This window comes from Notothenia rossii (assembly GCF_949606895.1).
Source record: "Notothenia rossii genome assembly, chromosome: 8".
In the NCBI taxonomy this organism is placed as follows: domain Eukaryota; kingdom Metazoa; phylum Chordata; class Actinopteri; order Perciformes; family Nototheniidae; genus Notothenia; species Notothenia rossii.
In genome coordinates this window covers 53738186-53763378 of record NC_136906.1, presented here as the reverse complement: position 1 = coordinate 53763378, position 25193 = coordinate 53738186, and the positions used below count along the sequence as shown (strand labels likewise).

General features: G+C 41.7%; 2 protein-coding genes across 2 annotated transcripts in view; one reads left to right on the top strand and one right to left on the bottom strand.

Moving 5' to 3' along the window:
• cd2ap (CD2-associated protein) overlaps positions 1-25193 on the bottom strand; it is a 123901-nt gene that overhangs the window by 47030 nt on the left and 51678 nt on the right. The window contains exons 6-9 of the mRNA XM_079643084.1: positions 24352-24530; positions 8829-8913; positions 8484-8578; positions 2064-2162 (exon numbers count right to left, since the gene is read on the bottom strand). Of these exons, the coding sequence (XP_079499210.1) occupies positions 2064-2162; positions 8484-8578; positions 8829-8913; positions 24352-24530 (458 nt within the window). The remainder of the gene's footprint in view (positions 1-2063; positions 2163-8483; positions 8579-8828; positions 8914-24351; positions 24531-25193) is intronic.
• Positions 13254-15778, top strand: LOC307014302 (E3 SUMO-protein ligase ZBED1-like; the record flags this gene model as incomplete). Its single annotated transcript, XM_079642175.1, has 4 exons — positions 13254-14151; positions 14296-14803; positions 14971-15157; positions 15305-15778. The coding sequence occupies exons 1-4, from the start codon at positions 13545-13547 to the stop codon at positions 15776-15778; spliced, it is 1776 nt and encodes a 591-aa protein (XP_079498301.1). The 5' UTR covers positions 13254-13544.

The window sequence follows — 25193 nt, the reverse complement described above, 5'->3', positions numbered from 1 at the left end:
GGAGAGGACATTTTGTCCAAAAGTGGTACGTCTACGGTGGACTTCACAGTCTCCTCTGGTTTCTGACCTAGAGCAGCATCCAGTGTGTTTTTTGAGGACGAATTCCCCTAAGAGGGGGGGGTGGGCAGTCCATGTAAACATTTATAAATAAAGCACATACTCTTAAAAGACTTAAAATTGTCAAAACTCAAGAAATTGTGTTTTTCAAGGATGGTACAGAGGTATGTATGTATGTATGTATGTATGTATGTATGTATGTATGTATGTATGTATGTATGTATGTATGTATGTATGTATGTATGTATGTATGTATGTATGTATGTATGTATGTATTATTACAGCATACAGTATTTATTCTACTAAAATATTTGGTTTGAATTCTGCTTTATCTTATGCTATTTTATTAGTCAATATTTTTTGTATTCCTGCAACAGACTTGAATTGTATTGCACTCATATTATGTCCATTACTTTTATTTTAAGTATATCATATGTTGCATCGTTGTCTGACAATCGAGTTTGTATTGCACAAAACTACATAGCAAATATTGTGCTTATGATAAATAAAGCCTTTAAAACTTTAATCTTTAAGAGCCATATTTACCGGATGTGCGATGTAAGCTATGTTTAATGTGTTTTATTTAATATTATAAATAAGACGATCTGAATGTAAAGTACGCTGTATGTTAGATTAGAGATTCGTTGAGCAGGGTAAGGACTGGATTAATGCTGCTTTTTCAGCCAAATTGGAACGTTTTGGTAAGGATTGAAAACTTCCGACCTCCACGTGCATGACGCCAAGTGCAAGTAGGGGCATGGCTGACTCTGACAAACTGATGTTTCTTCGACACTTTAGACCAAGAAATAACCAATCGCTTTTGCGCAGAGGAGATTATCAGGACACAGAGTGATTTACCGTAGCCAGGCCAGGTACATAATTACATTGGTGACATATATTTACATGCAGTACAGGATTTATTATATGATAGTGTGAATCCGTTAGATGCAGAAACGGTTTTACTATATGATAGTGTGTACCTTTTTAATTAAATAGAGGCAGATATGTTCTACAAAGTGTGTTGATGTAGTGCGACGTCAGACAAATGCTCCTTTATTAAGTTGAGGTTAATGGAATTGCAGGCTTACTATTAACAATGTACACAAGAATAGTGTTCCAGTTTCTATAGGTCAACCATTTTCTATGTGTACTATTTTGAACGCAGTATCATTTAAGTCACACTCAAGATCTCGCTTTTCAGTTTTTTACCCATTTTGCTCAGTATATAAAACATTTTTTTACATTTAATATATGTGTGTGTCTAGTTTACTCAATTATCAGAGGAAAAACGACATAATCAAAGAATATGTAAGACTACTTTAAGTCTATGAATACTGTTTTGTAAAAAGAAGTCGTTCCAATTTCCATACCATTACAGGGCCAAAGCATTGTAGACATAAACGCCCGCTACCGGCACATAACATTTCATGATGAACAGATAATTAGAGCTCTCCTTCAAAGACGTTTCGAGAAAAATAATTGCCCTATTTTGAATGATAATTTGACCGATGTGCAAACAACCTTCTATTGTCACACAATGATAATTTATTCAGACTGGAATCTGCCAAGCTGTCACTATGAAACCCGTTTTTAATGACACTGTAACCCCCTATCAGTCTTATATTTTGTGAGTTGTGCATGTGAGGATTTAAAACACCGTCAGGTCCTGTAGTTTACAACGTCTGGGTTATTTAGTATTTCATTTTCTACCCATTTGTAGAGGGACTTTATAGACATGTTCCATATTTACAATTAGGATGTTTAATTTTCTTTAAAGGCCCTCAACTAGTATCTTTTGTCATTATTTTGTTACAATTTGATATGTAAAATGTCAGAAAATAGCTTAAGATGTCCATCAGAACTTCACATAGAGCAAACATTGATATCATTAAATTATAATAAGTCCTAAACACAAATATATTTGCAGAAAATAAACAAAGAAAAGAGCAAACCCTCAGAATTAAGAATCTTCAACTCTAAGATTTGATAGCTTTGCAAAGACTTACCTCTTTTTCTGCATCAGACACCATGGTTACAAAGTTGTCAGGGAAGACCCCCTCTCTGCCCCCGATCTCCCCTCGCCACCATCCTGGCTCTCCTGTGTCCTGTTAGACAACGAATTAAGAAAACACTTCATAACGACACAACTTAAGGCAGGGCTCAACATTATAAATGGCCCGCTGGCCCGGAGGCACTATTTAGACCCCCCCGGGCCAGCATAACATACTTTCCGCTTGCCCGCTCGGGCCACTAAAAACAGTAAGACATACACTCACATTGTTCTGTGGTATTGTTATTTTGACAAACAATTTTGTTAGATTGTTTCGTTTATTAACGCTACAACATCGCGCTCTACTCCGCAGCTGTTTGTTGCGAAGTAGAGCGCAGCGAAAGCAGGCTCCCGTGTGCGCGCAGTGCGAGTAGGCTACGGTGCTCCTTCACTACAGACTTTCGCGCCACCTAACCATTCGGCAACATGTTTTTAAAACCACCGGTAACCGGCCAAGCGCCGGGCAAAAATCAGTTCTTAAATAACTGAAAGTCACCGGAGGAGTCAAAGGAGAGTGACCGGGAGTATGAGAAGAAGAGGGAGAGAAAGTTTCAGCCACACTGGCTTGGTCGTTGGAGTTGGCTTGAATATGTATTTTGTCGGTTCTCTGTAAATCAATGCCGACCTATTCTGACAAGTAAGTGAAGAGTAGAAAATATAAAAGGTATTTGCTATAGGGACATGTGCCAGAAGTTATCTAATCTAGGCTATTACATATGCCATATGTGTAACTCCTGATAATGACAGGAAGGCAGAAAGCGCATTATAAAAATAATAATAATAATAATAGCAGAAATGTCACCCTCCTTTTTAACAATGACCACAATATAATTATTTTAAATAAACCAAATATGAACAATTGCTTTATAGAAATGTATAGTAGGCCTAGCTAGTAATAGTGGCTATTTACATATGATAATTAAGCAGCAGATTTTTTCTGATTGTTTAGGGACTCTCCACTCTTCAAGGGCCAGGTAGCAGAACGCTCCACAGGGTTTGACCCGCATGAAAAAAGCACCTCACACCAGGTGTGTGTGAGGAGGCAGAAGGCAGCAATTGAAACACCCGCTGTGTTAGCTGGGATTCATGTTAATGGTGAAATAGATGCAGGTTTCCAGGATAAAATGGAGAATATGTTTCATACAGCGTACTATGTTGTCAAGAAAGAAAAGCCATTTACTGACTTTCCGGAACTGGTGCAGCTCAACAGTAGGACTGGCTCCAACATGACCAATTTTTACTTGTCAGACAAGGCATGTTTAAGGTGAGAATCACAAATACATTAATACATTCCGAATTTACTATTTAATTAACTTTTTACAATTACTTCATTATTAATGAAATTTGCTTTTTTAACAACAAATTCACAATTGATATCTACAATGTGGAGAGGGAGCTACTGCTTTCTGACCTAAAGAATGCAGGCTATATCAGTGTGATGATTGACGGGGCAACTGATACTGGGAACCTTGACAACGAGATTGTCTATGTCAAGTTCTTCAATAAGGAGAGAGGAGTGGTTAAGTCCTTCCTTGGCATAGAGGATGTCAAACACGCACATGGTGTACTTTCTGCAGTACAGACAGTGTTTGAAAAAGCATGTCTGGATAACTGGAAGGAGAAGGTGGTTTTCCTATGCGCTGATGGTGCGGCTGTCAATTTGGGGAAGAGGAATGGTGTGGCTGCAAAGCTGAAGGAAGAGATTGACACCTGCTTGCTATACACAGTGTGGCACACAGGCTGGAATTAGGTGTGGTGGATTCAATAGAAGAGAATCAGAGGCTGAAGCAGCTGCAGGTCGTGCTGCAACATTTGCATCAGCAATACCACTACTCTCCAAAAGGCACTGAGGGAGCTGAGGATATAATGGGGGAGAAGGTCCTCAAGCCTACAAACCTGAAGGGGGCCAGGTGGTTGCCCTACATCCACAAGGCAACACAGATCCTGTGTAATAGCTATGCAATTTTGTGGCCCACTTTGAGGACCAGTTCAGCCCAGAGAGGACACCCCGACCTTCACCTGCAGTGATGGGAAGGGCAAAGAACATCCTCCACTACCTCAAAAGCCACACCAATGTCCAGTTCATACACTTCCTGCTGGATACACTGGACTTTCTCAAGGCACTGAGCCTCCAGTTTCAGCAGGATAATCTGACGCCAGGGGAAGCAGTGCAATACATTGAGGCCTGCCTCATTGGCTTTACAGAGCTGTGTCTGGAGCCCGGAGAGCAGCAAAGGAAGATGTTGGCTGATCAGGGTATATGCAGGAATCCAGAAGTCAAATTTAATACCTTTTAAGACCTTTTTTAAGACCCTTTCCATACATTTTAAGACCTCATTGCAACTTTGAGTTCTAACGGCCCATCTACACTACAGGCATGAAAAAATCTTGAAGCTGGGCGTGTCTGAAGCTTGGCGATTTTTTGCGAGCAACCAATCACATGAATCTCCCGCCCCCGACATACAGAGCAATAGCAATGTTAAAACGAAGTAAACTGGATATAAACTCTCCAAACAGGCGAAAAAACTATCAGTTTCACCCACTGTCTCTGCCACCTCCCTCCATGCCTGGTTCCTCCGGTTTGTATCCCGGTAAATAGTTCCGGTCGTAAAGAACCGGGTGATTTGCTACCGTAATATCTCGTTTGGAATATGAGGAAATGAACTGCGGTCTGGCTCTCCCAGCTTGCACGCGGTTTGATTGGCTGAGCTTGCACTGGCGGGATTTGCATAAACGGAATTTGATTGGCTGATGCCAAGCATCGAGCCTCAAAAGTTGAACATTGTTCAACTTTTGATGCCGATAGATGCTCGTGATGCTTGCAAAGCCATGCCATGCTCCCCACAATGCAGTTCGGCGAAGATTCAAAATCTTCTACGTCACCCCATTCAAGTGAATGGGCGAAGCGTTGAAAGCATTTTTTGATGCCTGTAGTGTAGACGTACCGTAACCGGTTACATTGGCTACACACTTTACCTCACATTTACTATATTGATAGTAAGATAGCAAAACTAAACAGAGTGCAGACAGACTACTGAAGCCACCTTTCCACATGAACTTCAACCTCTCTGTGAAGGTCAGGTTTAATGCAGTATGCTGCTTTGTTGCTTCTGTAGACTCTGTGCTCTTTCATTCCAGTAAAACTCCTCATAAACCATTAGAAACCAGTATTTGACCAATAAACAAAACAATTGACAAAACTTTGAACTATGAAATATGTTAAACTTTGGTGAGCTTCAGCGGGGTAATGCCATATAGCAGCTCCCTCTCAAATACCCAGGGGTTAAATTGGGCTGGGGCTGTCCGGGGCTAAGCCCTGGCACATAGGACCATGCTCTGCCGTCATCACCCTCACACATTTGTCATATGTTTACAAAAAAGGATATATATGTTAAGACTTTTCTCGTTCTTAATATAGACTATATTTAGGGTCTATATGTGTTGACTTTACTTTGAAATAGCAGATCTCTGTGACCGGATATAGTTTGGCTTAGACCCCGGCCCCACGAGGACGCATACTGTAAAACGCATACGCAAGCGCAAAAAAGGCTTCCGTTCACACGCATTCGATTCATTAACGTGTCCGTTCACATTAGACCGCTGGAAATGCTGGAAACGAGGCCTGTAAGTGGCGCTGCTGCCGCCCGAAATACACCAAAAGCAGTGAAGAAGACCCCGGAGCATGGTTGCCCTTCTGTTTATTCTCCGCGGTGGACGGCGTGTTCTCCTGCTGTATATCTCTCCGGTAGTCCACAGCAGATGAAAAACACCCACCTCACCGCCTCTTCCAAGGAACGAGGGGACCGTGCGGCAGTTTCCGTAAAAAAAATGTTCCGTCAGTCAACATGTCCGTTAAAGTTGAAATCTTCCGTACAAAATTAGAAAAGTGCAGGTCAGAGGTCTTCTTTGTTATTTATTGAGCTTTCAAACAAATTGATAACGACTCTGTTCTCTGTATAATAATATAAGAATATTTAATAAACGGTGCCTGCCTCTCTTTTCCTCCCCCTCTTCTGACAGCCCAGCAGCAGCAGGAGACGCGGGGAGAGGGAGGCGGGCTATTTCATCGTTATCAGAAAATGATCACATATAGGGCTTACACACGGAGCCGTTGGACCCCCAGAGCGTTGCGTATGCCGGTCTACCCACCTTGGGACCCGTTACCGTAGTCGCTTAGTTCCCCCCCCCCCCACCCCCCACAGAGCGGAGCAAGGCAACGAAACTTAAAATAATAAGCAGCATTTTACGGCGCGCGCTATGCATGAGGCCGCCTTGGGGGGTTTCCCGACATGTCGTTTCAGTAAATTAAAGGGTGTTTCACTGTTTCATGTTGTCGTTGCTGTGGACCTTCTTAATACCTTGGAAAATGCCGTTTAATACTTTTTAATAGCCTTAATTTTCGCTAAATTGATTTATCAACTTTTAATACTTTTTAAGACCCCGCGGACACCCTGCTGATGTAATGAATGGCACCTATAGAGGGGTAGAGCTAAAAAAAAACGCCACCACAGACACACTGGCTACAGACAGGAAGAAAGTTACAGACATGCTTGCCAAACATATTGAGAGCCGTCTGGGAGACCTGCTGTCTACCGAGAGCATTGTGCAAACATTCTCAGCTCTTGATCATATATATTGTGTGGCCAAAACTGGACAACTCAGATGAGCCCAAAGAAGCCTTTGTCCTCCATGGACGAGCACATATTGAGTCCCTGTGCCACCATTACCAGAAAATCGTGGTGCGTGAGGGGACCACAGTCACTGAGGTGTTGGGAGAGTACAGGCTCTATAAAATCTGGGCAAGAACGCGGAATGGGCCCCTCAGAGACCCTCTCCTAGAAATACTCCAGAGAGGTGATCTACAGACCAAGTTTAAGAACCTAGGCATCTTTGCCCAGATCTACCTAACAATGGCCGTTAGTACCGCAGCATGTGGGAGAGGGGTCCTCACTGTCGACCCAAAATCTCACTTGCCTCATGTTCCTGACCATTGAAGGGCCTAGTCTGGATACCTTTGACGCTAAGAGAGCTGTTTTGCAGTGGTGGCAGTCGGGGTCAAGAGCCAGACGTCCAGGATTTACAGCCTGGTCATCAAGAGGACGGCAAAATCAACATACCGAGGAGAAAAATTAGGAAGAACTGACGATTGAAATGTTGTAGTATAGTAATAATGTATTTTGTTTTCATTTTCTTCATTAATAGAGTCAATTTTATTTGGACAAATTGTCTTGGGCCAGTGGTTACAATGGTGGGGCCAGTGATAATGAAAATCTAATTTGACCCTTAATGTCTACCCCTGCTTAAGGTATTGATTTGTGATCTTTGCTTTGTCTTGGCTCCACAGCAAAGTAGAAAATAATTTGAATAGCACTTCTCAACAGTGTCCACTAGATGGTGCTACATATCTTTACTCTGTGGTCTTTAAAAAGGAGCTGAAGGAGTCATGGAGATGACCCCTGAGTCAGAGACAACATAAATGTCAACATGTCAGAGGCAGCTGAGTTTGAGTCCGAGTGTGTGTGCCTTTCGGTGTGTGTGTCTGTTAGTTTCTGTACGTCTGTCTGCCTAGACTCCTATGGGTATCACCTAATGGAGAAGACTAAATGAGGCTTTAACAAGACAGAGGTGTGTCAGAATTTCTCTGTAATTTAATAAGCCATCAAAATGCCAGGGACTGCAGATGAAAATTAACCTTTGTGGCTAAATCTGACTTCGAGCGATAGAACTAACAAAGCACTTATATACTAATAAAGGACTGGCTTATCGAAATGTTTGGCTTTATGAAACCTGATGTACTTATATGATTCTGTCTTCTTCAAGTTTGTATCTTCCTGGTCGAATGTACTTATTGTAAGTCGCTTTGGATAAAAGCGTCAGCTAAATGCAATGTAATGTAATGTAAAAGTTCTCCACGTCCATTGTCCCTTCTCAAATAGATACATAGATACCAGTGCCTCAATACAATGTGAGCAAAGACATGCAACGTGATTGATGAGTTGCAGTACTGGTTTCACTACTTTTTTTTCATTAAATAACAAAGATCATTATGATCAGTGTGTTAATCTCCTGTTAACATATTTTATTTCATCCAACCTGTGACTTCTAATAAAGAATTGAACCACTAGTACCCTGGGAAGATTTGAGTACTATCAGGAAATGTCATAACTTAACCCATGTTTATAAAATCAAGCTGATTTGCAGGATGATTTTTGAGAATATACTTGAAAACAGTTCTGCAGTTATGAGTAAGCCCGCATGAGCACATCAAACAGCCAAGCATGTGAGTTTAGATAATATAGGTGACTTTTGTGAACCCAATTGTTTGGTTCCATCATTTAATTTCACAACTTGAATGTATGAGACAGTGGAGCCTTACCTTGCTCAGGATGTGGAGGGTCTCGCCCTCCTTTATGGTCAGCTCATCCTCATTTGTACCCTCGAAAGCAAACGTGACTTTACAGTACTCTTTTGCTGAGGAAACAGAGAATGGGGCCTTAAGGATTCATAGGCAAAAACACAAGACACAACTAAATAAATAAATAAATAAATACTACAGTTCCACACATTAATGTACTGTTCATGTCAAAAAAAGGGAAACGTCTGATGTAATATCTCAACTACCAAACACACAAACAACACATGGTTTCAAGTTCTCTTACTTTAGGTTTATTATTGTCTACTTATACATTTTAAGTATTTTTCAGTGCTTTCAGTGTTTTACCTTTGGATTTGTTGTCGTCTGCTCTCTGCGAGTCTGTCATGTTGGGATGGGCGGGCTTTGCAGTGGATGGTAATGATGGGATTGGCTAAAATGAAGCAAACCATACAGATGGAGATGATTTATCGCACATGAGTGGACATGTTTAATGTGTAGGACTACTGTCATAAAGACAGAGTGAGTCTGAACCCAATGAGTGGAGTTATCTGATCATGAGTAGGGATGGGTATCGTTAGGATTTTATCAATACCGGTACTGCTTATCGGTATCGGTATTTTTCAATACTCTTATCGATACTATTCAATCATTTGGTGCTCAAAATTATAGACATGAATGCAAGATGTGAAGATTAAACAGTCATTTTATTGAAATTTTCTTGCAGAAATAACTGTATAACTTATACATTAGTTTCTCAGAAGCAGACAACAATAAATAAAATAACTTAAAGGGGCCTGGCTCGCCCTATCATGCTTTTTGGGGTTTTCCCTCAGACAGAGGATGAAAAGAGGAATTTTTTTAACATTTGTAAATCAGTTACATCTTCATCCAGACATTCCAAACTGACAACCTAGCTCGACAAGAGATCCTTAAAACATTGTCCTACAGTGACATCATGCAAAACTGTGATATGAAGAAATTGGTAAAAAAGGCTAAGATGGCAAAAAGATAAAGGCGAGTACGTATATTATTCTGGATTGTACTTTTAAAGGTGACCTATAATGCAAAATGCACTTTTGTACGTCTTTTATACATGAATATGTGTCCCCGGTGTTCCAGGGAACTCACCAAGTGTCAGAAAACACAACCCTCTCTATTTTCCTCCATACCCAAATCTCTTAAAAAGGGGGTGCAACGGATCTGATACAAACTGATCCAGATTTGAACACTTCTATGACGTCACAGAAGTAGCTCTACGGCTATTGGGCCAACTCCACCAATCAGGAGGAGACAGCCACGGACATTGCAGTTCGAAAGCGCTGGAGACGCTGTAGTACAAATGCCAGGCCTGTAGATGGTGCTGTTCTCACAGAATCAGCCCATGAAAAGACAGTGTTAAATTGAGCGAAATGAGGAATGGCTAAAATGCATGATCTGTTTGGTATTTTGAAAAATAAAAAGTATAAATATGCCTTATATAGGTATGGTCCTAGACTATATTATTCAAATATAGCATGATAGGTCCACTTTAAATCATCACAACATAAATGATGTACTGAACTGAAACACGTCAAAATGTGTCTGAAGGTTTAAACATAGAACAAACTATTTGAGCTTAAAATATGTCAATTCCTAGTAAACGACCAACAATTGCTGAACCTATATATTTTTATTTATATATATATATTTTTTTTTTTGTGTATATTTTTTTGGTGTATATATACACACATATATATGTATATATATTTATATATACATATATATATATATATATATATATTTATATATACAGTGGGGCGAAAAAGTATTTAGTCAGCCACCAATTGTGCAAGTTCTCCAACTTAAAAAGATGAGAGAGGCCTGTAATTTTCATCCTAGATACACCTCAACTATGAGAGACAAAATGAGAAGGAAAAAAAATCCAGAAAATCACGTTGTCCGATTTTTAAAGAATTTATTTGCAAATGATGGTGGAAAATAAGTATTTGGTCACCTACAAACAAACAAGATTTCTGGCTCTCACAGACCTGTAACTTCTTCTTTAAGAGCCTCCTCTGTCCTCCACTTGTTAACTGTATTAATGGCACCTGTTTGAACTCGTTATCAGTATAAAAGACACCTGTCCACAACCTCAAACAGTCACACTCCAAACTCCACTATGGCCAAGACCAACGAGCTGTCAAAGGACACCAGAAACAAAATTGTAGACCTGCACCAGGCTGGGAAGACTGAATCTGCAATAGGTAAGCAGCTTGGTGTGAAGAAATCAACTGTGGGAGCAATTATTAGAAAATGGAAGACGTACAAGACCACTGATAATCTCCCTCGATCTGGGACTCCACGCAAGATCTCACCCCGTGGGGTCAAAATGATCACAAGAACGGTGAGCAAAAATCCCAGAAACACACGGGGGGACCTAGTCAATGACCTGCAGAGAGCTGGGACCAAAGTAACAAAGGCTACCATCAGTAACACACTACGCCACCAGGGACTCAAGTCTTGCAGTGCCAGACGTGTCCCCCTGCTTAAGCCAGTACATGTCCAGGCCCGTCTGAAGTTTGCTAGAGAGCATTTAGATGATCCAGAAGAGGATTGAGAGAATGTCATATGGTCAGATGAAACCAAAATAGAACTTTTTGTTAAAAACTCAACTAGACGTGTTTGGAGGAGAAAGAATGCTGGGTTGCATCCAAAGAACACCATACCTACTGTGAAACATGGGAGTGGAAACATCATGCTTTGGGGCTGTTTTTCTGCAAAGGGACCAGGACGACTGATCCGTGTAAAGGAAAGAATGAATGGGGCCATGTATCGTGAGATTTTGAGTGACAACCTCCTTCCATCAGCAAGGGCATTGAAGATGAAACGTGGCTGGGTTTTTCAGCATGACAATGATCCCAAACACACCGCCCGGGCAACGAAGGAGTGGCTTCGTAACGGCCCGTCTACAGTAACAGGCTTCAAAAAATCTTGAAGCTGGGCGTGTCTGAAGCTTGGCGATTTTTTGCGAGCAACGCCACCAACAACCAATCACATGAATCTTCCGCCCCCGACATACAAAGCAATAGCAATGTTAAAATGAAGTAAATGGATATAAACTCTCCAAACAGGCGAAAAACCTACCAGTTTCACCCACTGTCTCTGCCACCTCCCTCCATGCCTGATTCCTCCGGGTTGTATCCCGGTAAATAGTTCTGGTCGTAAAGAACCTGGTGATTTTCTACCGTAATATCTCGTTTGGAATATGAGGAAATGAACTGCGGTCTGGCTCTCCCAGCTTGCACGCGGTTTGATTGGCTGCGCTTGCACTGGCGGGATTTTCATAAACGGCATTTGATTGGCTGATGCCAAGCATCGAGCCTCAAAAGTTGAACATTGTTCTCAGACGTATCCTCTTCGTCCTCCATGTAGTCCAACTCCAGGACATCATCCGCGGGGGAGACCATGGTGAGGTCCAGTTGGGAGCCCCAGCTTGACACAGCGCGGGGCTCCGCTCTCGTGGCTGTTGCCGCCACCGGGTCCCAGCCTGACACGGCGCGGGGCTCCGGTTCAGCAGCTGCCGCTGTTATTGAGCCCCAGCCTGACACAGCGCGGGGCTCAATCACCGCGGCGGACGCCCCCATGTCTTGATTGCCGGCCGGCGAAACAGCGAACATGAGGGGGTCCTGTCCCGACAAGCTAGCTTGGCGTGCTAGCCGTCGGCGGAGGCTCTTGATGGTGAAGCGGGCACAATGCCCGCACGAGCCGGGGTTGTTGATAGCCTCCTGGGCGTGTTCCAGCCCGAGGCAGGACGAGCAGACCTGGTGTGAGTCTGTGCCTGATATCTTCAACCCGCAGCCGCAGAGCCAAGCCTCCGAGTCCCTGACTCCTCTGGTGTGAGGGAGAGAAGCGTCCATCTCGTTCGCCGTGGTGAAGGCGTGGAGAGGACCCCCTCGTAACAGGTACGTTGCTGAGAAAAAAATCCTTCCCCACCTGTCGTTAATCCGGAGAAAAAAATCGACGGTGTAGAATTTTTTTCTCAAAGAATATTAACTGGTGTGTTAATACCCTTTTATCTTCCCCTCCTCTGGTGTGAGAGAGAAAAAGAAAAAAACGTCCCCGCTACCTTGGTGTCGGTAGTGAGGAAAGGCAAGCTAGTAACAGGTGTGTTACCAGCTTGAAAAATCAAAACCTTACCTTTAATTCCGAAGAAATAAACGGCGAGGTAGATTGCAACACTAATTGGTGTGTTATTATTCACAGTCTTCTTGCAGAAGTATATATAAAAGTAGCCGGCGAGCGCCCGTCGACCGAAGTTAGCTTGGATAGCTTGGTTCCGTCTGTGGACTGTGTGAGCTAGCCCGGCTACCAATAGAGATGTGCTCTGAAGCGAGAAGAGGTGTTTGAATGATGCATGCGGCGTAGCGCAAGCTACTTATAGGGGGTAGATTCCCTGACGCTGACGTCAAGATCACCAGCCAATCAGGATTGGCGTAATGAGATTGATGCTTCTGTTTGCTCCGCGATGAGGCGCATCCCAGTGAGACATCGAACGGAGTGTTACGAATGAGAACTTTTGACCTCTGTCATTGCCAACAAAGGGTATATAACAAAGTATTGAGATGAACTTTTGTTATTGATTTTCCCGATTTTTTTTTTCTCATTTTGTCTCTCATAGTTGAGGTATACCTAGGATGAAAATGACAGACCTCTCTCATCTTTTTAAGTGGGAGCACTTGCACAATTGGCGGCTGACTAAATACTTTTTTGCCCCACTGTATGTATGTATATATATATATATATTAGTGGTGGGCCGTTATCGGCGTTAACGTGCTGCGTTAACGTGAGACTCTTGTCGGCGATAAAAAAAAATATCGCCGTTAATCTATTCTCAAAGTTGGGTTGGGAGCTGGGTCTATACTACGCAAGCGATGATGACTTTCACCTTGATAATTTAGCGCGGATGTATACCTAGCCGAATTGCACTGTAGGGGGCGAGATCGAGTCTTTGACCTGTGTTTCTTCTACGGTCTATGGATCTGACCCCGGTCAAATCAGCCACATTAAACGTGACATGCTAACATGGATACAGCAGGAATGAAGCCGCGGGGTTTGCTTCAGGGGAAATTTATTTTTAAGAAGCTTCCCGATGGAAACCTCGACAAAAATAAGGTTGTTTGCACCTTGTGCAATGCGGAATTAGTTTACTGTAGGAGTTCATCCAGTCTCAAGTACCACCTAAACGCAAAGCATCCCTTAGCTAATGCGGAAGATGCCGGGCCGAGCACTGATGTAGCGCGGGGGAAGACTCGTCGTCAAACAACTATCTTTGAGTGCAACCGAGGCAAGCCCGTCAGCACAGCTCTATCAGTCAAGCTAACTAGTCTCCTCGCTCAGTGGATTGCCACCAGCTGCAGGCCCATTAGCGTGGTTGAAGATGACGGGCTCGAGCTTGTTCTCCAGGCGGCCACAGGTGACCCATCTTACAAACTGCCTGCGAGGCGAACTATCATGAGGAGAATACATGACCAGCACGCAGAAGAGAAAGCTACGAAAGTTGAGAAGATGGTAGAGGCGAGGTCTGTAGCACTGACTGGGGACCATTGGACGTCCGTTAACAACGACAACTACCTCGGCGTTACAGTACACCTCATCGATGCTAGCTGGGAACTTCACTCCTTCGCTTTAGGTATGCTACGTTATGTCATTTTAAATTACATAATTTAATTTCGTAGCCTTTTAATTACCACCACGTTATGTTTGCTTCTTGATAATTGCTAGTTGTTTACTACTAGTAGTGAAATTATTCTAATTTACTTTGTCTGTCCGTTAGGTGTGATGAAAACAGAGGAGCGTCACTTTGCAGAAGCGTGTGCAAGGCAGTTCCTCGACGTCGCTAATCAGTGGGGGATAACTGACAAAATAAGCACTATTGGAACAGATAGCGCTCCTAATATGGTGGCAGCAGGGAGGATACTTCCATTCGAGCACTTGCCCTGTGTTGCGCATGTTGTACAGAGAGCTATTGTAGTGTCATTTCGGGAAGGTGGTTTTGATGGTGCACTGGCCAAGTGCCGTAAAGTGGTCGGACATTTCAAACACAGTCCGGCCAACTCAGACGAGCTAAATGTCCAACAATCCTCCCTTGGACAAGTTAAGGAGTCACTCGTGCAAGATGTTCCAACACGTTGGAATTCCACTCTTGAGATGATAAAGCGCGTGAGGCGCAACAGAGACGCACTGCACACAACGCTGTCGCTGCAGAAGCACAACCTGGCCCTCCCAACAAATGCGGATTATGAGAAGTTGGCAAAGCTAGAGAAACTGCTGGAGCCATGCAGGTATGGTCTAAAAAGATAGTGTGTTCATGAATTGGCATACAAGTTTTTAAATGTCACTTTGTATGTAAGAAACACCTGCCCTTAAATGTGTAATCTGAGTTAAATTAATCTGTCACTAATAATTTTTTTCTGTCTGTCTGTCTGTCTGTCTGTCTGTCTGTCTGTAGGTACATCACTGAGCTCCTTGGTGGAGATAAGTATGTATCCTGCTCTGTGGTTCTACCTGCCCTGTGCCACCTCCAGCATGCGATGAACATCTCAGATGATGATCCTGCCTATATTGTGCGATTCAAGGCTGCCTTCATCAAGGACCTCAACCAGCGGAGGGAGAAAATAAACCTGGAATGGCTTAAGGTATGTCAGAGTGACCAGAAGATAACTACATTGTATGACCATAATAGACTGTAAAGCCAGATGAATAAGTCATGAAGAAATATGGAGGTTGGATTTGGAAAGTGACATTTTCATCAATCAATAATTATTATTTTTTATTCATCAAAGGTGGCGACTGCTCTAGATCCACGATTTAAGGACCTCAAGTGCTTGCCCAGAGCAGAGAGGGAGCCAGTGCGGGCAAACCTAAGTGAGTTGATGAAGGGAGAAGAACCTGCTCTGCAGCCACTCAGGGAGGAGAACCCTGAGCCACCCAAGAAGAAAACAGCCCTGCTACTGATGGGATCCGACTCAGAATCAGATGAGGAGACACCAGAAGATAGTACAGTGGAGAGGTACAAGGTAGAGCCCAGTGCCAGTCTAGATCAGTGTCCACTGAAGTGGTGGTCAGAGCACACTGCTGTCTATGGTAAGATTGCCCAAATTGCCCGTAAATACTTGGGGACTCCTGCCACAACTGTCCCATGCGAGAGACTTTTTTCTTTAGCAGGCCATATTGTGCAGAAGAGGAGAGCTTGTTTGTCACCAGAAAATGTGAACAAACTGGTCTGCCTGAGTGACTGGTGGAAGAAGGAGAAATAGAGCTTTGACTGACACAAAGCTACTGACTGTAAACAGTTCATTACAACCTGTTATATAGGCCTACTGTTCAACTAAAAATAAACAGTTAATAAACACAAGTACATCTCATTGTCATTGATTTATTTTCATCACCAATTATCATAGAACAGCTTTCTCAAGCAGTTTGTGATGCATTTTGGAAACTGGAGATGAGCCCCTGGTCTAATGCACCACCTGGCTTGAGAAACCCGTTCTCAAAGACTTACTTTTAGTCATTATTTGGGTAGCACACATATTCTGAATGCCTTCGGCAGAATTCAAATGAGCCATTTTAATCTAGATTAATCTAGATTAATTCCAAGAATACAGTGAGATTAATCTAGATTAAAAAAATTAATCTATGCCCACCACTAATATATATATATATATATATATATATATATATATATATATATATATATATATATATATATATATATATATATATATATATATACAGTGCAATAATTATTTCATGCTAAATGAGGCTCTGTTGCTTGGATATCACTAGATCCTGTGACAGCGTAATATACAGTTGCAAGAAAATGTGAACCCTTTGGAATTACCTGGATGTCTGCATAAATTGGTCATAAAATGTGTTCTGATCTTCATCTAAGTCACAACAATAGACAAACACAGTCTGCTTAAACTAATACCACTCAAACAATAATATGTTTTCATGTTTTTATTGAACACACCATGTAAACATTCACAGTGCAGGGTGGAAAAAGTATGTGAACCCCTAGGTTAAAGGCTTCTTCAAGAGCTAATTGGAGTCAGGAGTCGGCCAACCTGGAGTCCAATCAATGAGACGAGATTGGAGGTGTTGGTTAAAGCTGCCCTGCCCTATAAAAAATACACACCAGTTTTGAATTTGCTATTCTTAAGAAGCATTGCCAGATGCGAACCATGCCTCGCACAAAACAGCTCTCAGGAGACCTACGATTAAGAATTGTTGACTTGCATAAAGCTACAAAGGCTTACAAAAGTATCTCTAAAAGCCTTGATGTTCATCAGTCCACGGTAAGACAAATTGTCTATAAATGGAGAAAGTTCAGCACTGTTGCTACTCTCCCTAGGAGTGGCCGTCCTGTAAAGATGACTGCAAGAGCACAGCGCAGAATGCTCAATGAGGTGAAGAAGAATCCTAGAGTGTCAGCTAGAGACTTAAAGAAATCTCTGTTTGCAAAAGAGCACCTGGAAGTTCCACAGCACTACTGGCAAAATATTCTGTGGACAGATGAAACCAAAGTTGAGTTGTTTGGAACGAACACACAACGCTATGTGTGGAGAAAAAAAGGCACAGCACACCAACATCCAAACCTCATCCCAACTGTGAAGTTTGGTGGAGGGAGCATCATGGTTTGGGGCTGCTTTGCTGCCTCAGGGCCTGGACAGATTGCCATCATCGACGGGAAAATTAATTCTCAAGTTTATCAAGACATTTTGCTGGAGAACTTAAAGACCCTGTGAAGTGTGCACCTGTGCATGATCTGTTATGCTAATACGTATAGTAATGACCAAAATTGTCCATTGGAACCCATATCAAAAGATGTTGGAATAGCAACGAATTTGACAAGTTTTGAATTTGCCGGGGAAATCTGCAGTCGACCTTCGCCTTCGTGGGCGTGGCTTGCGATCTATTGCGTGACTTCACGAGATGGACGAAGCCGCACTGTTTACATTCACCACCGTTCATTTTTTCTCTTTTTCAAAGTCGAATTTCTCAACGTTTTTGAGCTAGTATTTTCCTGGAAAGTGTGTCGGAGTCGACTGGAAGTGATTGCCAATCGAGAAAAACTGACAATGGAGGCAACAGTGAAGAAAGAGGGATGAAAAACACAGGGGAAACGATGCATTGCCGCTGGCTGTAGTAATGTCAAGTCTGCCGAAGTGGCGATGTTTCTGTTCCCAAAAGATGAAGGTGAGCCTGGCTGGTGTCATTGTTTCGTAGATTCTTTGATTGATCATGATAAATAAAGGCCACTGGTCGATTCGAGAGAGAGAGAAAGAGAGACTGAGAGAGTTACAGGGTTGTCGTTAGCATCTGGTGCTAGCTCGGAGCTAACGGAGATTAGCTGTTTCAACAATAAGGAGAGGGAGAGTGCTCTCCTGTGGGACTGAGAGAGATAACGTCAGCTCAGGGAGGTAAACTGTAGCCTAAGTTATCTCAGTGGGTTTGGTCACCTATGTAAACAAATATTTCCATCTATGTAATATTAGTTGTATAAAATAGGTTAAGAAATCCTTCCAATGTTTTTTGATTATTGAAATATATGTTTCATATGAGTGTTGAGAGCTGTATCCATAAATCTCTTAATGTTGCCCTCAAAGTGCACCAGATTGATCACTTTCCTCATCTATCCTGTCCGAAAAGCTGTCCAAATCAATCATTTCTCTCAGACTAGTATCACTTTCCAAAATCTCCGCCATGTTTACAATCGCAACTGGGTACATCTTGTGACGTCACAGCCACTATCGTCTGCAACTTCCGTTAGGCTCAGACGGCAAAATTAATAATTCATTAATTCATTAATTATGAATTATTAAAAATTATTTTAGCCATGAACAGGCACAATGATATGTAAGGAATGAAACTGCCATTTCATTTTGGTGCAAAAACATGCACTTCACTGGGTCTTTAAGGCCATCTGTCCACCAATTGAAGCTCATCAGAAGATGGGTGATGCAACAGGACAACGACCCAAAGCACAGAAGTAAATCAACAACAGAATGGCTTCAACAGAAGAAAATACGCCTTCTGGAATGGCCCAGTCAGAGTCCTGACCTCAACCCAATTGAGATGCTGTGGCATGACCTCAAGAGAGCGATTCACACCAGACATCCCAAGAATATTGATGAACTGAAACAGTTTTGTAAAGAGGAATGGTCCAAAATTCCTCCTGACCGTTGTTCAGGTCTGATATGCAACTATAGGAAACGTTTGGTTGAGGTTATTGCTGCCAAAGGAGGGTCAACCAGTTATTAAATCCAAGGGTTCACATACTTTTTCCACCCTGCACTGTGAATGTTTACATGGTGTGTTCAATAAAAACATATAATTGTTTGTGTGGTTTTAGCTTAAGCAGACTATGTTTGTCTATTGTTGTGACTTATATGAAGATCAGAACACATTTTATGACCAATTTATGCAGAAATCCAGGTAGTTCCAAAGGGTTCACATACTTTTTCTTGAAACTGTAAGTACATAACGATTGATGTGTAAATGAGCATAATTACTAACTAGCCGCTAGCTGCTAACTGCCGCCTCGTTAATATCAAATCCATCATAATAACAATCCAGTACCATGCTGTCATGAACACGCGGTGCTGTTACGTGTACGCAAATTGACGTGCTTGATGTGAACGAGCATTTTGGGGGGCATGGTTAAAGTTCCGCATGCGCTATGAGCGCATATACGGGTACTTCTCAGGCATGCCGGGTAATCTGTGACGTTTCCCTTTCTCAAAAGTTGGGCCATTTTATCATCATGCGCCAATGAGCAACTCTCATAGGAATGAATGACTCCCCGCCTCCCACGCTGTATCCAGTTCTTATTATACATCCATGGTGTTTCTCAATTCGCGAGTATGCTTGCTTGGTAGCACATGTCTGCCGAGCATCTTGCTTCAGTAGCGAGTCAAGAATACTTCCTGACATTTGGAAAACAAAGAGTGGAACAGGCCAGCAAGTGTGCGTCATATGAGAGGCCCTGCCTTACATTTTCCGCCACAGATTTCGGAAATTGGTCCGTGCCGTACATTCATATACCGATAGAGTGGTGAAGTCCCTCCCCTTCTGGTGGACCTCCATGGGACCTTATTTCGGAAAAATTATGTATTGAAGTCAATGGAGAGAGAAAGATTATCTTCCAATCCCGTTTGAATTGTGCCACAAATTACACATATGATGTTTGTCAATTTAAAAGATAATTTTGCAAGTAAAAAAAAAAAAGAAAAATTTGTCGTAAAACTGTGAAGTAACACATTTTTTTGTGTGAAACGATCAATGAACTACATCTCTGGTCTTGCAGAACTGCACACGTCACCAAGATGGCCGTCACTACTGTCTTGCTAAACAAGGGATTGACTACCCTCACTATCACCACAATGAAACACGTCCAGAAGAATGTCATGCAAAGCTGCCTGCCTGCCTGCTTTCCTTTGATTCTCTCTGAACCGCCTGATCTTTTTAATGTTTAATGTCAACCATTTGTGCAGATAGCATGAAGTAGAAAAGATCGCTGATGCTAATGTAGCGTTAGCGTTAGAATTTCTCCCCCGGGCTTAAATGGTGTATTATAGAATGATCACACCAGTGTGACAGTACTCTTCAAAGGGTTCACGAAATATGACTACTACTCTTACTGTTTAACATTTTGGGTTACTTAATGTTACTTCATGTTGAGGCTAATAAAAATGACAAGGCTGTAATGCTAACTACAATGCTAAGTTAGCTACCTAGCTAGTAATGCTACTAGCTAGGTAGCTAACTTGATCCAGCCACTCCTCGTCCTTTCATAAGACGGGAAGTGAAATAACGAGCAAGACCCATTGCTGGTATGATAACAACCTGGTACTAAGCACACAGGCATCTTGTTAAAGTTATCTTATCTTAGCTATCTCTTATATTTAGCGGAGGAAAACAATTGTGACATCAGTTATGACATCACTTACGCGACTCTGGGATTTGTAGTCTTTCTAGTTGCGTATTTTTCATAGTCCTATATTTCAACAGTTTTACGACAAACTGTGACTTTTTGACATGGAAACAATTTTTAAGATTGACAAACAACATATGTGTAATTCGTGCCACAATTCAAACGGGATCGAAAGATAATCTTTCTCTCCCCATTGACTTCAATACATAATTTTTCCGAAATAAGGTCCCATGGACCGGAAGTAGATGGGCGTGACTTGGCCACTCTATAGCAGCACCATTTGTCCAGCGGCTTAACGGTATACCAATACCGTCCAATCAGGTACTGGTATTGACTTAATACCGGTTCTCGATACCCATCCCTAATCATGTGTGATGCTTTCATTCTCGGGTTAAGAATTGTTGATTTTATGGTAAGAGAATAATTATTAAAAGTAAACAGTACATGTTTTCATGCTCACTTAGATTCCACAAATTCAAAATAGTTAAAGTAGAAAGGATATCTTTCCTTGAAATATTTCAAATGTATAAAGAATGTAGCATTTTCCAATTAAGACGTTTGATATGTAGACATTATGCAGAACATCAGGAATTTGCTTCTCAAATTTGTTTTTTTACCGCAGCTTAAGGCGCGCAGCATCTTGCCTTATCACACTCACACACGCACGTTGGTTATCAGCTAACCAACAGCATCCGACACTAGTGTATGGATGTTATGCACAAAAAATGTCCCTCATGTCTTCTAGTATAATAATGCCTATGAAAAACTTGGATATGTGAAAAAATGTCAACATGTCAACATGAGCTTTCTAAAGAGGGTCACTGTTTTTTCGCAAGGTCAAACAAGCCCTCTATAGGCGGAAATCCCATTTGAACGCAAAGGCGCATCAATTTAGAGTGTTAAAGATTGCATGTCATCTTAAATATTAGTGGAATATTCATTTTAATGTTGAAAAGTTACACAACTTGTACCTTTTTTGCTATACAAGGGATGTGTAATGTTATAGTTTCTAAGACTGTGCAAATAAAAGAAGGTAACTAAAATAAGAAACATTTAAGGAGTATAACTTTGCTATGGTACCAATAGGAATTAATACATCGAAAATAACTCCTAACACTAACAATTGGATATTAGTATAATAGCACTTTGCGTAAGAGAAAATCATCATAAACAGACAGAAGAATGCCAGACTCTTTGTGTACTTGATACTAGTGCAGGCAGAGGGGGTTCTGAGGCTGTCAGGAGTGTGAGAGAATCGACATGTGGGGAGATGTGAGGAGTGGAAAGTGAGGAAGCCATGTTAGTTTTGAAAAAGAGTGAGGGCTGTGGTGAGGAGAGAGAAGGAGAAGTGGAGAGAGTTTCAGATCGGAGTGAACTTATCAGTGAGCTCATGTTATCACCTGCTACACCTGCAAGTTTATATTTACAAGCCAATGATCCGATTGTCCTTCTTTTTTTATTTTCAATTGCAAAGGAGTAAACTAATTATAAAAAATAAATCCTGCTTCCCTCAATGGTCAATGGTTATAAGTGGTATTTCCTGTTTGAATGTTATGGGGGGCGTGTGGCGTAGTGGTTGTCCGTAAGTGTTGGGATCAGGGGGTCACAGGTTCAAACCCCACTGCAGTCAGCATGTTGTTGTGTCCCTGGGCAAGACACTTCACCCCAAATTGCTCCTATGGGGACTGTCCACAGTATTGAGTATGTAACTCGCTTTGGATAAAAGTGTCTAACAAGTAATGTAATGTTGAGTGCATGTGCTGATGACAGCTAAACAAGTGTATTCACAACAGACAGACACTTCACGTCAATCTGGGTCTGCTCCTTTAGTGTGGGCATTAAACAACCGATCTCTAGAAACTCTAGTCAGAACACTGGCTGTGGCTCAGGGGGAAAATGGACATCAACCAATCGGAGGGTCGGGGGTTTGATCCCCAGCCCCTGCAGTCTACATATCCAAATGTGCTTGGGCAGAACACTGAGCCCCAAATGTTTTGCGTATGCATGGCCATAGATCTAAACTTAAAAGAGCATAGAAATACACTACATAGATAAAACATATCTCGTATAGATTTATGAGATGTTACTGAGCCTGGCGGCTGTTTATATAGTCTGCCTCAGATAACTGTCAGGAGCTCAACATTTTTGCATATATTTTATTTACTGAGACTATTCATGTAAATGTGCTGGGCTCCAGTTCATCTGATTTGCATACATTGCTGCATCTGAGGCCAGACCTTTTATCTTGCAAGAGAAAAGTTAAGAGGAAACAGTCAGATGTTATCAGCTCAACTAAAAGATCACCGACTGAATGAAAATGAAAAATCTAAGATATTCATGTCTCTGACTAGATCATTGCTGGTAATAACAGGTAAAGGATGAGAAACGACACATTCAGGTAGAAAACCACCACGACAAACAGAAGGCTAGTCGGGAGAACATTGCAGCGCTCAACAGAAATGTACTGTAAAGTAACTTTATGATGTATGTATTGAATGCTGAAATATTCCTGACTCTGTATTCTCTTGTTAAAACTAGTTGGTGTAAAGTGATGCTGGAAAAAAATAGTTTCTCAGACATGATCTGTGTGAAGAGATGGGCGTCATAGAGGAGGGAATATGTGATATCTTTCAAATATGAGGCCAATTTTCTCTCCTGGAATATTACAAAGTGTTTCGATTGATGAAACTCATTTCAAAACAGAGAGAGAAATAGTTGTAATGAATGACAAAAGAGAGCTATAGAAAGCTGGAGTGGAGTGGATGTAAATGACAGACTTCTGTATGGAAAGCAACCAAAACGCTCGCAAACTTCAACACTGGAAAGGTGTGAAGGAACGGGGATTCAGAAGATTAACAATAGCAAGCAGTTCTTATGGTGTACACTGGCCCCTTAAGAGGTGTCACTATATCTCTGACTCACTCAATGTTTTGACTGGGCTGTGGTCTCACTCTGAGTCACACACAACAGTGCTCCAGAGTTCACCCCTGAGACTTTTTTTCTGAACAGGAGTCCCTTCAAATACATAATGTCTCTTCAAATACATAATGTATGTGCCAAAACATAGACTTAGCGAAGTCCTTATAAATGACAAATGTCCACATAGTGTATTTTTATGTGTCTATGACTACGTTCACTTCTTCCAAGACAGACTAGCATCGCAACCTTGCCGTTTAGTATCTGTTTGTGCTACTATATATTTGTCTGACATTGTTTTTTCACTGTGATCTCCATCCAGAATATGCTCTCAAACTTGTGTATGGGGGATAAAACACTCGCCGGCAGTAACATCCAGGGTGCTCTCCTAATCCGCTCAAACAAATCAGCTTTTGGTCTTTTTTATGATAGTTTCCATTTGAAAGACAGGGCCAATAACTGGTTTTCCTTCGATTTCCACAGTGACATCACTAAAGGTTTTTCCTTAAGATATATTCACATCCAAGCGCTCAGGATGGCTGAACTAAAACGTTGGGTGCAGCATTTTTTTTTTATTGGCGACTACTTTTAATATTGGAAAAATAAAAAAAGGTTACTATGTTGATAAAGGCCCCAACTGTTAAGTGTAAAAAAAAAAAAAAGGCTGAAAATCTACACTGCCTGGAACTTGTAAAATGAAAAAGGACGAATGTCTATCAGTAACTTCAATGAGTCTCTGTATCTTTTCAATGAAAAAGATTGTTGCCGTCTCAATTACTGTTCTGAATTTGAAAAATGGGTTTGTGTTTTGATCATTTAACTTTTCAATTAACTTTCACTTTCGTAATGTTGCTAATATTTCATGTGAAATACGTTGTTATATTAAAAAGGACATATTGCTTTTCTATTGAGTTGAGCTCTAACAACATGTCTTATTTCACAGATACTGTATATATTTAGAGGTTGCGTCACACTTACTCTGCCCTTCCTCTCCTCTATGTCGGGGCTCGGCAGGCGGGCCTTTAGTTTGACCGAGCCTTCCTTGAAGATATCTCCGAAGCCCACGCCTCTGATCTTCTTGGGCTGAGCAACTACTCCGTTCCCTGAGGCGGGCTGAGGGGATGTGGGGGTGGAGCCGCTTTCCATTCCACTTCCATCTGCGGGGGAGATAAAACAGGGTGAGATGGGGGGTGATTTAATAAGCGTCCAGTCTTACTGCTTGGCCTCCTGCTGCAATACTCTATACCGTATATTAGAACTGATCTTGAATAAGACATTTTCGCTTCAAGACACAAGAAGGTGTTCAAATTGTGAATTCATCAAAACTACCTAGTAGCAGTTTTTAGAATGTTAATACTCAAGACCTGATTAAAAAAAGAAACAGATGCATGATGGGAAACGATGGTATGATAGTTGACACAAAATGATATGTTCTCACATTGTTGCGTTTAAATGTAACCACTTCATATCCAAAGAAGACAGACAAACAGGAAGTGAACACTAACAGGAACACGGTATGGGCTCTGCAGCGTTTAAAGACTGGTTCATGGAAAACTAAATGTGAACAGACAGTTACAGTTGTTGGACAGTTACAGAAAACCTTGATCAGTGCTGCTGTTTTTTAAGTTACGTTGCTGTTCCAGCTGTTAGTACGCAGTGGAATAGACAATTTTCATCTTAGCGGAAACAATACGATCATTTTTAAAGGTTACCTACAGATGTAGCACTTCATTTCAGACTCCAGCTTACAGCTTACAGCTTCCTGCCTACGACCTGCCTAACGGTACGTCTACACTACAGGCATCAAAAAATGCTTTCAA